We start from the raw sequence: 13098 nt of genomic DNA, 5'->3' as shown, positions 1-13098 counted from the left end.
GGTCCAGCCAGGAGTGCCTAAGGGGAAGTAGTCGTACCTTAGTTCTCTCCAGGAACGTTCTATAAGGAACAGTTCTATAAGAAATTTTAACCTAAATATTACATGTCCCTTACCTAGCTTTGGGTCATAACCCAAACCACAAGCCTCTACTTTTGAGACATTTTTGGCTCTCTGCAATTATCTTCTTTACATTCCTCCATGATGCCTGAAATCCTGCTGAAGGTCACATCCAAGGAAAAACCTACCCCTACTTTCTCCAGGCTAGAACATTGTTTATTTTGTATAGCCAGGAGATCAAAGTGAGTTACACGTGTGGTTTGTGGATTCCTCTGAGTGCAGAAAAATAAACCCAAGTGACTCTCAAATAACGTATGGAAAAGAAATTAAAGGGGAAGTGGTGATATTATTTTAGCTTGAATGCATCTTAAGACATCTAGAGATACCCATGTGAGCATTATATATATATTCCTACCCTATTATAAACCCAAATCTTAAAAAAAAGTATTTTTTAACGATCACATTTTGCAGATGTAGAAGAATCCCAAAATTAATGTTTCTAATCCTGATCCTTTAATCAACCAGAGATATGCAGACAAAAAACTGACCACCCATAGTTCTTAGCTATTTTCCATCGACCAACTACTGTTTCCTCTCTTTGGAGTTCCCTGTTAAGGTACCAAAAACCTTCACTGATACAGAAAATGTTCTAACCTTTTTTGAAGCTGACACATGCAAAGTTGTTTGTTCTTGTAAGTCCCAAAAAACCTCCAAAACCCCCCAAAAAACACACACCAAAAAAAAAAAAAAAACCCAAAAACTACCACATAAAAAGCCAACACAAAAAAGAAAACTAGAAAAACACAAACACTCACAAATGAAACTAAAAACAAACCAAAGAAAAAAAAACCACACCACCAAACAAAGAAACCACAAACAAATCAAAACACTAAAACCAAAAATAAATAGAAAAAATTGCTTTGTTCTCAAACCCACTAACACCTAATGTAGGGCTCAGTACATTACATTACACAGCCACAACTACCTTTTTTGGTAAGAAAATTAATTCTTACACTTGCTATCCATTATCTACTAGAAGATTTTCTTCCATAGCAATTGCTCCTGAACAAACAAACAAAAAAATAAGTTTCCAGGATATTGAAGATACACTTGTGCAACCTGTGTAACAGGTCTTTGCCCAAAACCCCCTTCTCAGGAACAGGAGCAGCTCAGGAACATTCAGGGACCAGAAAACAGATTAGATGTCCAAATAGTCTATTTTAAATAACATATTTTTTTAATATATAGCTTGAATAAATTTTTCCATCTACATCATACCATCAAAGAAAATCAAATATGAAAAACGTGTCTTTCTGGTCAAGCCATGTTATCATTTTAAGATTAATAGCTTTCTTTAATATGATAAGTATTTCAGAGCATAGAACTTGCATAATAACTATACCTTTAAAAACTGAGGCTTTTTAAATCTACCGAATGTCAAAAAAGGAATATTTACCATGTGGTACAAAGCTCTACTAAGAGTTCTTGAGAAAGAAAAGATAAAATTTTTTTCCAAGGTCTATTAAGCCCTATAACTTTTTCTCTATGCAAGAGTTCTTCCTCTTGCTAAAACTTCTAGCAAGGTTGTGGTCATACACAAATTAATAACTCAGTGTTGAGCTAATATATTGAAATAACTCAAGAGAAAACACAATTATACCTAGAGGCTGAAGTTATGCTTGTTATTTCAGCTACCAACACTTTTCTTTTTCCTTTTTTTAATTACAAAGAATATATTTTGGAAAGTTCATGAAGTAAAAAGTTAAGGAGGAGATGGCAAATGTTATATTAAAAACACTCCTGTACACCAACTAGCATTTCACATCTTTGTCCCTGTCTGTGCCAAGGGCGTCCTATTAAATAATTTTGTATAAACTCCCTTTATCTGATACGGAGTTTCCATTAAGCAAATGCTTCCCACTTGGATGTTTCTTTCTTTGTCTTGCATTTTCTCTAGCTATGTATTGGCAACTTCTAAAGGGATTGCAGAAAGAAAGCCAAATAAAAATCTGGCTTAGCATGATGTCCTTGATTAGGACCTGTATAAAGAGGAAATTAAGGATGACAGTGACAGTTTGCTACTCTATATTCAATTAAGACTGGTCTCTTTGTGGCTATGGTTCATGCAGGATGTGCAGTTATCTAATACAGCCCAATTCTGGCAGCAGAAATTAGAGTGCAAAGCATAACTTAAAACAGGCTCTGGCAATATTTCTTTTCCTTTCCTTGTGACATCTTCAGCAGACTTTAAACAGAAATCTTGAGATCATATAGTATGCTGAAAACCAAACCTCATATTCTGAACCCAAATGCAGCTTTTAAAATACTTAATGATGTGAAAATTGAATACAATAAGACTGAAGAAAACAATTTGAGAAGGGCTTTGGTGCCTACACAAAATCCAAAGAAAAATAAGTGCTATATTTAAGCATTAAATCCTAAAACCAACCTCTGTTCTGTGGTGAGATCAAGCCAGGCTTTTATGTCAATTACGTACTCAAGGTGGGCAAAGATCAAGCACATCACCAACAATATTAAATCTAGCATGTCTTCCTTTTTTGAATGGCTCACTTCCAGCCAAGACTATAAGAATCTGGCAAGATTTTCCTACCTGACCATACCCATCACCCTTTCTCCCCAGCTGGTCTGCAGGGCTCCTGGCAAGGTAGCCACACTGCAGAGTATAGCCCAAAGTCGAGTCACATGCAGATTAAAATACATTTCTTCCTACACATTTCCACCCTGGGGCTATTTTTTGCTCCAGAAACATCTTCCCAAGCAACTTTCTGTTTCACTGATGATAGCTCAGGTACTTCAGTGGCAGCCTGAATGGCACTGGGAGGAAACCCAATACCCAAACAACTCCATCCTCGGAAGCCTGAGAATTGCCTCTGCCCAGGGCTACGTGAGTCTACTGGAAAATATCACTCTGGCTTGGCCTTATTATATTCTTCCCTGCTGTTGGCCACTGCTACAGACAGCCTGCTGGCCTGCACTGATGATTGATTTTGGGACATTCTTACTTGTGTGTGCTGAGCTCCTGCAGTCTGGTCTAACAATCTGCAAGGGGAAAGAGTTAAATCTCCTTGTCTTTTCCTTTTGGCATAAGTAGTAACATTTCATCCCTCCATTCTTAACTGGTACAATTTCCAGTATTCCCAGCAGTTCTATTCTTCCTCCTAAATTCTGTTTATGTTAAATTCAGTATCTCTCAATGTGATTTTCAATTTTAAAAAAGAAAAAGATACTTAAAAGAGAACATCAGGTCAGGCTGTTGGATGTTACCCGGTGAGGAGAACTGTGGGGATTTTTGGTCATCTCAAACCCAGCCAATTAACAAGCTACAGAGACAAGCCAACCAAATACTTTTAGAAATTATCTATTTACCCTTTAATTTGAGGTCCACATTGTGTCGCAGCCAGGGATAAACACCGTAGTTGGACATATCTTCAGGAATAGGGTTGTTGTGTATCCAGCCATCACATGCAAATCGATAGAAGTTCTCACATGGATCTACAGACTGATTTATCTTGCTCAGGATGCCAGCAGCTGTAAAAAAGGCACCACATAGATTTTGTAGAACACTTTTTCCTAAATAGAGAATTACAGAAGGCTACAGTCCAGAAATTATGATTAATGAGAAACAAACAAACAAACAAGACAAAATATCTGCAATGAATCTTCTTGAGTGTCATACAGCAAGGACAACAGAACTTAGCACTACATGAAAATGAGCTGCTGGAGCCAGACACCTGAAGACAGGCTCTCCATTGTTGCCATGATAGAATTAATTGCCTGAAGAATTTAGTGGTGATACATATTAAGTAGATTGTGATTAGCATTTCAGTAACTATGCAGTGTTTACCTCTTGTGCAGTTGAATACTGCACAAGAAAACAAATCAAATTCTGATCTACCATACATTGGAAAAGAAAACTGTATTTTCAGCTCCATTTTGTGACTGCTTCCTTACCAGTTGCTATTGTCAGTGGAAAAAGAGGTGATCAGTCTGACAAGCCCAAGACTCAAGAGCTTTTCTGTACCTAATCATAAAATCATAGAACAGTTTGGATTGGAAGGACCCTTAAAGGTCCCCCAGTCCAGCTTTCTGCAATAAGCAGGGACATCATCAACGAGACCAAGTTGCTCAGAGGCCCATCCAACCTAACCTTGAACACCTCCAGAATGGGGCATCCACAACTTCTCTGTGACCTGTGCCACTATTCCACCACCCTCACCATAAAAATTTTCTTCCTTATAACTAGTCTGAATCTACCCTATTTTAATATAAAATCATATAAAAATGTGTGCCAGATCTGGTACAAAAGCATCTCTGTGCTTAACAATTCACTTGCTAGTTTTCTGGTAACTGGAAAGGAAGCAACAAAATACACCTGAAGGTCTAGTTACTCAACATCTTGCTTCCTATTAAAAGAAAATAATAATAACCTGTATGGTTAGGCTAGTATTAGACCAAATTAGAACATGAGTTTTAATTGTACAAATAAACAAAACTAAAGCAAATTGAACAGTGACTTTTTTAAAAGTTTGAGGTCATCATTTTTTCCCCCTCATTAATTAAGCTTTCTGAGCAAAATGTATAATGGGAAAAAATTAAATGGCATAAATATCATACCAGCATAATATAATCATTATATAAGTGAGAGAATAAAATTTCTGCTTACCAGCTTCAATGCATTCTGCAGTCAAACAGTACTGCTGCTTCGGGTGAAACTTTATAAGACCTTGGCTAACTGCAAAATGGAAAACCATAATGAGATCATTTGCAATGAATTTTGACAACTGCGGCCAAATGTTGTGTACTCAATCATTCCAATATCAATGCAGCCTCTGGTCCCAGTGCCTCTCTGACTTCATTGATTTAGAGCACTTAGAATGTATATTAAGTAAATATTTAGAATGTATGTTATGTACAAATAATTTTCCCCTCCTAGTCCTGCTTTCTCCTTCCCCCTCTTTGCTCACAGGCTGTACAGAGCAAGAGCTGTCTCTGCACAGTGCCTGGAGAAGCATCACTTCAGCCCTACTCACTGACAGTGAGCACCACCATGAAACAAGCAATTCAGCATCATTATCATCCTCCAGAGCCTGGAAACACAGGAGAAGAGAAGGCTTGGGTTAGAAGGGACCTTAAAGATCCTCTAATTCCAATGCTCTGCCATGGACAGGGACCTTCTGCTAGACCAGGCTGTCCCTTGCATGGTTAGAAATGCAGCACGGAGCATCCTCACCACCCTCTGCAGGCGGGTGAGCTGCAGGGCTCACTGCACTGCCCAGCACCACCAGCACATTCCCAGGGTCACCCGATTCCAGCCTGGAACAGAGCAGATTGCAATGGGCACAAGGACAGCTGTGCTTTATAAGGCACAACCCAGTTTCTGCCTGAGCTGTCTCCCAAAAGTATTGTAATTGCATTTGCTTCCAAAAGCCTTGCTGAGAAGTACTATGAAATTGTCAGTTAATTTTGCTCATCTTTTAAAAACGTGTATTACAACTGCCACTGAAATTTAAGCACAGGAATTGCTAATTTCAGACAGTGCTCTCAGGCAGCAAATATGCAGATAATTGATACTTGGGATTAAGAAGGGAGAATCCCAAGGGATAGGTGAAATAGTACTCACTAGATGTGCTCAGTAGGCATAAAGAAATGTCTCATTATATCCATTATCTTAATAACAGTCCATGGCAAAAATAAAAAAAGCAAATAACACTGAACAAAAAAACCCAACAATGGAATATATTATGGTACCATAGCTTTAACAGTGCTGATAGTTATAAAGCAATTTCTGCTGTAGTTATATGTTGTTCAAAAGTGATAAGAAAATGTGAAATATCATTTCAGTCCAGGAAAGGTTTTTTACAAAAAGTCTTAAAGCTACAATTGAATATAAAGCTGTTTCATCTATTCCAGTCTCACAGTTTTAATGGCAATTAATGACAGAAATAGCTGGATTTCAATCCAAGTTTCTCAGAAAATAGGAACGTAAAACTATTTCTGGACAGCTTTTCCAAAGCTTGCATTGGTTTAGTGAAACACAACACCTCAAATACCTTGTAAATTATCCAAGAAATACACACGATTTTGAGGCATACAAAGGTTGTAATTGGAATATTGAAGAGCAGGAGAAGATAGAGAAGTGGAGATCTCCAGAACATGATTTTGAGTCGCTACAAAGATGAACTACAAATAATAGATAATGTCCCTTTTAATTAAGTGTTGCACTCCTCCCAACTCACCTTTTTCCCTAATTAGAATTTAGCCCTTTAGAATCTGTCAAGGTCTTGAGTGTTTGCTAGACGTTTTTCTTAAAAAGCAGAGAAAGGAGGGAAAAGCCCAGACACCATTTAATTTTTAATCTGAAGCAGCCCTTGTGTTTTTGATACTTACAAACAAAAGCAAAATACCATTTCAACTGGGAAACTTACAATTTTATCATTAGAACAAATTTTTGGCAGCAACATTTCCATTTTAAGTAACAGCTAATTTTGACAGAAAAAAACTTTGCAGAGTTTTGTTCTCTTGCCTTTTTATTGTTAAGATAACTAATCATGATATTATTACTTAGAGTCGTGGTTATAACCCTCAGCTTCTTCCTTGATAAGCCTGTTTCCAGATTCTTAATCAAATACACACCACAACTGAGTTTAAAAAATAAATCTAAAAGGGGAAAGGCATACAAAAATGCGTGCAAATAATGCGAACTTTCCTGTGATATGAGAAGCCCAAAGGACTACCCAGTCAGGAGGAGAGGCTCTCAAATGGAGATTGAAAGCTGCCCGACTTCTCATCCAAGGGAGCTGGGAGCAATCTGCGGGCTCCAAGGAGGAGGTGGCTCCTGGGCTGTCACAGCCCCCACTCGCTCCTCCAGAATGTCACAGGCAGAAATGCTGAGCCCCTGCCCTGGCGGCTCCCCACAGTAAATAACAATACCTGATCCTCCCACATCCTCCTTAGACTTGTAGGAACTATGAGAAGAAAGCAGGAGAAAGTTACATTTCACTCCTCAGGCTGGAAAATTCATTTCAGGTGTACCAGAAACAGCAAGTTTTGCAGACTAAATGAAAACTGAAGGAAAAAAAAACATCTCGAGGTGCCTGAAATATTTCATATGGATGGAAAAAATGTCTATTTCCACAGTTAAATAAAACTAAAAATATTAAGCCCAAACTTACAAACAAAACCATGTCACAATGAAGCATGGAAACATCTAATTGAAAAAAATGTTAAACCAAAAGAATTTAACTTTTTTTCCTTGGTTCTTTAGGTTGCAAATTTCAGACAATTTCCAAACAAATCCTAAAAGCATTTTGGTTGACCCAAGGCCAGTATTTTTATTTTCTTAGCAGTTATGCCAGTGAAAATTTTGACACTGAATCCTTGCCTACAGAATACACCACAGTCACACTTGTAAAACTATCTGCAAGAATTAATATATTTGCTTGAATTGTCACACCTGGCCTATGGATAAAGCAGTTCTATCTCAGAAGCTGTGGTGGTAAATGTCTATTGCTTTTATTGCTTGAAGCAATAAACAAAAAAATCTAGTGCAGGCAAAAAGAAATAAGGTCTCTCCATTATTACTCCCTGGTGTCTATATTGCATTCTTTAAGTGAAAAAGGTTTCTTTTAAATCTAGAAATTTGAGGATTCAAACTCGCTCATGGTTATAAAAAGTTTTGTTGACTTGAATGAGATCACTAATACAGAAGTTATTTGCCTGCAAACGTTGCAGAAATTGCTCTAGAGCAGGAAAACTCTAACCAAGAGTGAGATTGGTGCTTTAAATATTCTGTAGAAAACCTGACATTGTTTTCTATGTTGTGACTATAAACAAAGAAAACCTTTCAAACAAGATCATAAAGGACTGGAGAAAAGCAAAAGACATGCTTAGAGGCAAGGTTTCCACCTATCTAGGGAAAGCTGTGTTGGTTTAAAGAAACAAAAAGTTGGGCTGAGTTGTTCTAAAAGAGGATCCAACTCTGCAAAGTTCTTACAGGACACAACACAGCTTCCTCTGTGTTTGGAGTTTCTGGGCATATGTATATTTCTACACATAATTTCAGAAGTGTAGGCATATGCTTTCAACTGTTCTTCTAACAAAACTAATTTATAGATAATTCCAAATCTGGGAGAGGAAAAACTAATTCCTTCTCTGTTGCATCTAGTTACGCCTTATATATCTGACGAAAATATTTCAATTTCATCCTAGATGCACTCTTTATTACTTTTGTAAAGGCAACTTTGCAATTCATCATAGAAGAACAGAAAGATCTAAAAAATGTGCACACATATGCACTATCGAGGTTTTCTACAGGAATTTTAGTCAAGCCCTAAATGAAAACCAAATGAAAGAAAACCCAAAAGATTCCACAAAACGTGTGTGCTACACAGATTCATTTTCAGGAAATGGAGAATACTACTCCACACCAGTCACAGCCAGTGAATCTGTACCCAGCACAATCTCACCTGTTTCTCTCCGTCCTGTGAAAGAACCCAGTTCTGGTCAGAACACATTCAACTGAGCATCCAAATTTAAATTCAGCATTCAGAACGTTACACGAGTTCACATTGCATCTCCCAGCTCTAGGATTCCCAAAACAAGAACTTCTTTACTGACACACATATCCCTTTCAGGATAAATATGAAAAGTGGGGGAAAGGAAAAGAGATTCAGATTTTCACCAAAAGACATGGTGAGGCACAAGCACCATCACCCAGCAGCCAGGCTGGGGCGGGCTGTGCTCAGGTTGGTGTCAATGCTCTCACTTACCCAAGAAAAGAGCGGTGCCAAGCACAACAGTGCCACTGACAAAGACACCGAGGGCGATCCGAGTGGCTTTGCTGGCTGCTCCCCTGGCCTCGGGGACTGTCTCTCCTTCCATCAGGATAGCTGGGGATGTGCTTGCTCTCACAGAAGTCTGGTTTTCCCCTGCTGCTCTTGTGTCAGTGTTTCAGCAGTTCACAAACTGTGCCCATGTGCTCTCCTCCTCTCTCCTATTTAAAACTCCAGGTTTCTGTCATGAACCATTTCCTAGGCACTTCCTGCTCTCTCCCTCTCGAAGCAGAATCACGTGTAGAATAGTAGCTGTCTCCTGTGTTTTGTGCTGCCCAGGAGGAGGAGAGGCAAGCGGTGGCCACAGCTTGTGCAGCCTTTGCTGCCTGTGGAGCCTCTGGGAGCCAAGCGCTCAGCAGTTCCCCTTATCAGGGGTTCCGAACACGAGCATTTCACAACGTCTCTGAACAGATGTTTTAACTATTCCAAGAGCTGCACACCCTCTCCAATCAAAGCAGAGTTGCTGACAACTTCTACAAACACAAGTCTGATGGAAGGTTTTATTTTTTTCTCCTTGCTCTTATTTAAAAAGACTAATTATCTGCTGACTAAAGTTTTTCTCTTTTTAAACCATTGCTGCTGCATCATTTGGCTTCACCAGAAGAGGTACCCACTCAGCAGACAAATCCCTTTTTAAACCTTCCTAAGAACTCTTAGAATATCATGTAGCATTTTATTTTGGGAATTTGGTATGTGACACTGTGTGCCAAAAATCACAGTCAAGCAGCACAAAGCAATAATCAGCACAACCTACAGAAGAGTCCTGCTCTAAAAGCTAGATCTGTTTTTTTCCAGGCAAGATATTTCAGTCCTTGCTGGTACATAACACATTTTAAGAGATGATCCTATGCTTCCAAGTCAACTACTACTATGAGCTTAGTGGAAAAGTATCTATTTGGCATTTTAAGATGGTGGGGGATTTAAAAAACATCTAATTTATATGGATTTCTCAATGGAGTAGAATTGATAGTCCTCTCTCCATGTAACAAACCTTCACTATTCATCAAGTAAAAAAATTATCCATTTCAGGGTGAATTCTCTGAGCCAAGTGTGACATTCAGCTCTCTGAGGAGCTCTTGCTTTCTCAAGAGCTGGACTCTCATACAAAACATAAGGATGCAGGGAGAGACAGCACCATGTGCATGCTCTCGACAACAGTTTACGTGCCTGAGTTACTTACTTTTATGGAGACTTAGAAGTCCTTATCTCAGCCTCTAACCATCCTGATAAAAAGTTGCACCAGTAGAGAGAAGACATACACGTGTCACAAAATGTGTGTGATGGCAATTATCAGTTTGGAGACTGAAACCTTTTTCCACGGGAGCACCTGCACACAAGTTTTCCTGGATGTCACATGGACATAAAGGGAAAGCCCACTGTATCTAGAAGCTTAGAGTTTGAAGGTCCTGAAACTTCTCAACCCCCTCTACTGCCTCACTGGGGTCCTGCAAACAAAATGTCCTCAGTTTTTATTCCTGTCCCTCTTCACCAGGAAGCTCCAAGATGGCATTCTCATCTCTGCTTGATGCAGAACAGGAAAACATTTACTCCTTTTTACCTTCCTATTGTCCCACATATAATCCATGATTTTGACATCCATCAGCTGAGTCAGGAGAGGGAAATGATGCCACAGAACTAGGAGGACCACATGCCTCCCAGTACAGAAATTCCCACTCATGCATTAATGACTCCATGGGTCTGAACAGATATCTGGTTATAAGAAATGCTCAGCACAAGACTGTTACCAGCACAGGTTTGGGAATTTGGTATTTTTTGTGACATTGCTGCAATTGAATCCTCATATCAGAAATCACTATGATCTCAAAGGAGCTGCCAAAGGGCAGGGTATTGACGCAGAAAATGCATGGACACAGTGTGATCTCAACACTTAATCCACTGTGTGCATGATCCAAACGCTGAGTAAACCTCAGAAGAACCTTTTGACAAGCATTTGTTGCAGGTTGCCTGATGGTTTTTCTTCTGTACCCCAATACTACAAATGCAAAGCTATTAGGCCTATTGGTACTGTCAGCTTTATATCCCCCCAACCAGCACTGAATTATCATATGCGTACTCAATTCCCCCATAATTTCTAAATTTCAGGTTCTTCCCCCTTGAGAAGTACTAGTACATACTGAACATCATGCTCCATCAGTGTTTCACCGGCAGGATTTTGCTTTCATCAATTGTTGCATATAGGTAGCCTCATAAAATAAGGGCCTTGTTACCTTGTGAAATCATGGCTCAGGCCTCCTACTTAGGCTGAGTAGAAGGGAGCTCTGGGAGAGTGACTCAGCTGGAATAGGGGTAGAGAGACGTGAGAGATGTGAGACCTGCTGTGTGACTGCTGCATGGCCACACTGTGGTGAACGCTGGTTGGGTGACTTGGGCTTCTTGTGCCTCAGAACTATGGAAACTGAAAACTGGATAGCTGCTTAAAAAGGCCTGGGGTTTGCAGTAAGTGGCTCTCCTTTGCACTGCCTGGGGACTCTGCATCACTCTGCATCATCACAACTGATGTCCTTCTAGGACAACATCAAGCCAGAAACGAAGAATAACTTTCAACAGAAAAAGCAGAAAACAGTTATTTCTCTTTGAAAATCTGTGTCAGGGGATGAGGGAAAGGAAAGAAAGCGAAAGAATAGGGAAAAGCTGGACAGTTCATTCCCCTCTCCCAAAGACCAGAAGGTGAGGACTAGGGGAACATGGAGTTACCCCAACAAAACCCAGCAAGCTCCAACTACGGGAGTTTTCTGTAGTTGTCAGCTACAAGTCAGCTCCAAGCAGCACCTAATCCTTGTGGCAAGAGAAATCACAAATCAACTGTCAGCAACAAAATTACTTTTCCATGTTTGGGTTAGTGGGCTTATTTACACTGTGGCATAGTGTAAAGTGTCCTTCCCTCTGGCTGTAGAGTCTGCCTAGAGTCAAGGACCCATCTTGGTTTCTCCAGCATGTACAGAACTATGAAATCACAGCTCAACCATAAACAGCTGCAGAGGTCCATTTCTGGCAGTGTTTGAAAAGGTGCACAGAGCACGTGTAAGTTCCTGATACTGATGATCTGTGACAGAAGCCTGCAGAATTTAATTTGTGGTTTTGATGAGCATTCTAGGATTTGGTTGCCTTTCTCATCCCAAGTCCAGCAGCTCTTTGGCAGGTACAGGATACACGGCCACACTTCCTTCTGGAACTGCTAACAGCACTCCTGGCCATTGCAGCCCAATAAGGCACTTAATGAGGCTGTGCAAAGACTGCTAAACATTCATAAAACATTGAACAGACATAGGGAGCAAAAAAGTAATAACTAAATGCTCCAAACCATGCTTCATTCACTCAGAATTCCACATGACCAAGATCCCACTCAAACAATGGGATCACTCTGCCACTTACAACAAAGCCAGGACAATGCACAAACAATTCTATCCATGGTCATATGCCAGAGCTGGCAAACCCTCTGTCACAGGCTCTGGGCTGAACAACTGCAAGTCTCCCAGCCTCTAGAAAAGGTCTGTGAATATAAGCATGTGTGTGTGCACGTGAATGCACACTCACAAGCACACACACAAGTATGTGTTATCCTGCCCTTCCACAAGCAGACACAATTCTCACTTCCAGCCATTATGTCAGAGTCAGAGAAGAGCACTTGTCAGAGCTAAAATCAACAGGACTATGCCAGCTTCTCCTCATACAGCTTGGCCCAAGGAAGTGAGGTTTGATTATTCAACTGATCAACAAAATCACACATATTGCCCAGTTTTCACTGGAACAGTCAAAACCAGTTGCATAGGTGTTGGTGAATGTCTGGAACAGCAAAACAGCCTGTGGTCAGCACATGGTCAGCCCAAGCTTGCCTAAAGAACCTGCGTGCAATGAGCCTGAGTACTGTAAAATATTTAATCTTTCTAGCATTTAGATAACGTCAAAACATATTAAAACAATCACTGACACTTTCTATATAAAGAGAAAAAAAATCCCAGTTCAGTTCTAGATGTAAACCCCAATGTAACACAGTAAAACATATTAGGTTACACCAACACATGAGTTACAGACATTGCCTCAGAGGACACTGTCCTCAGGGTGCACATTAAAGACTTACCCAATCTAGGAGGTGCCTAGTGCACATTAGTGCAAGTACAGCTAAACAGAAGCAGCTCACAGTCACAGCATCACAGCTTTGGTCATGGAT

The 13098-nt window shown here is 39.8% G+C and overlaps 2 protein-coding genes across 33 annotated transcripts in view; one reads left to right on the top strand and one right to left on the bottom strand.

Annotated features, from left to right (window-relative positions):
* Positions 1-9400, bottom strand: part of PHEX (phosphate regulating endopeptidase X-linked) — a 94992-nt gene extending 85592 nt beyond the window's left edge. Inside the window, exons 1-3 of the mRNA XM_014879751.2 lie at positions 8847-9400; positions 4742-4810; positions 3445-3606 (exon numbers count right to left, since the gene is read on the bottom strand). Of these exons, the coding sequence (XP_014735237.2) occupies positions 3445-3606; positions 4742-4810; positions 8847-8958 (343 nt within the window). The 5' untranslated portion in view covers positions 8959-9400. The remainder of the gene's footprint in view (positions 1-3444; positions 3607-4741; positions 4811-8846) is intronic.
* Positions 1-13098, top strand: part of LOC148224944 (uncharacterized) — a 412443-nt gene that overhangs the window by 389131 nt on the left and 10214 nt on the right. The window lies entirely within an intron of this gene.

This window comes from Sturnus vulgaris, chromosome 2, assembly GCF_052056855.1.
Source record: "Sturnus vulgaris isolate bStuVul1 chromosome 2, bStuVul1.hap1, whole genome shotgun sequence".
NCBI lineage: Eukaryota > Metazoa > Chordata > Aves > Passeriformes > Sturnidae > Sturnus > Sturnus vulgaris.
This window is presented reverse-complemented; position numbering and strand designations above follow the sequence as displayed.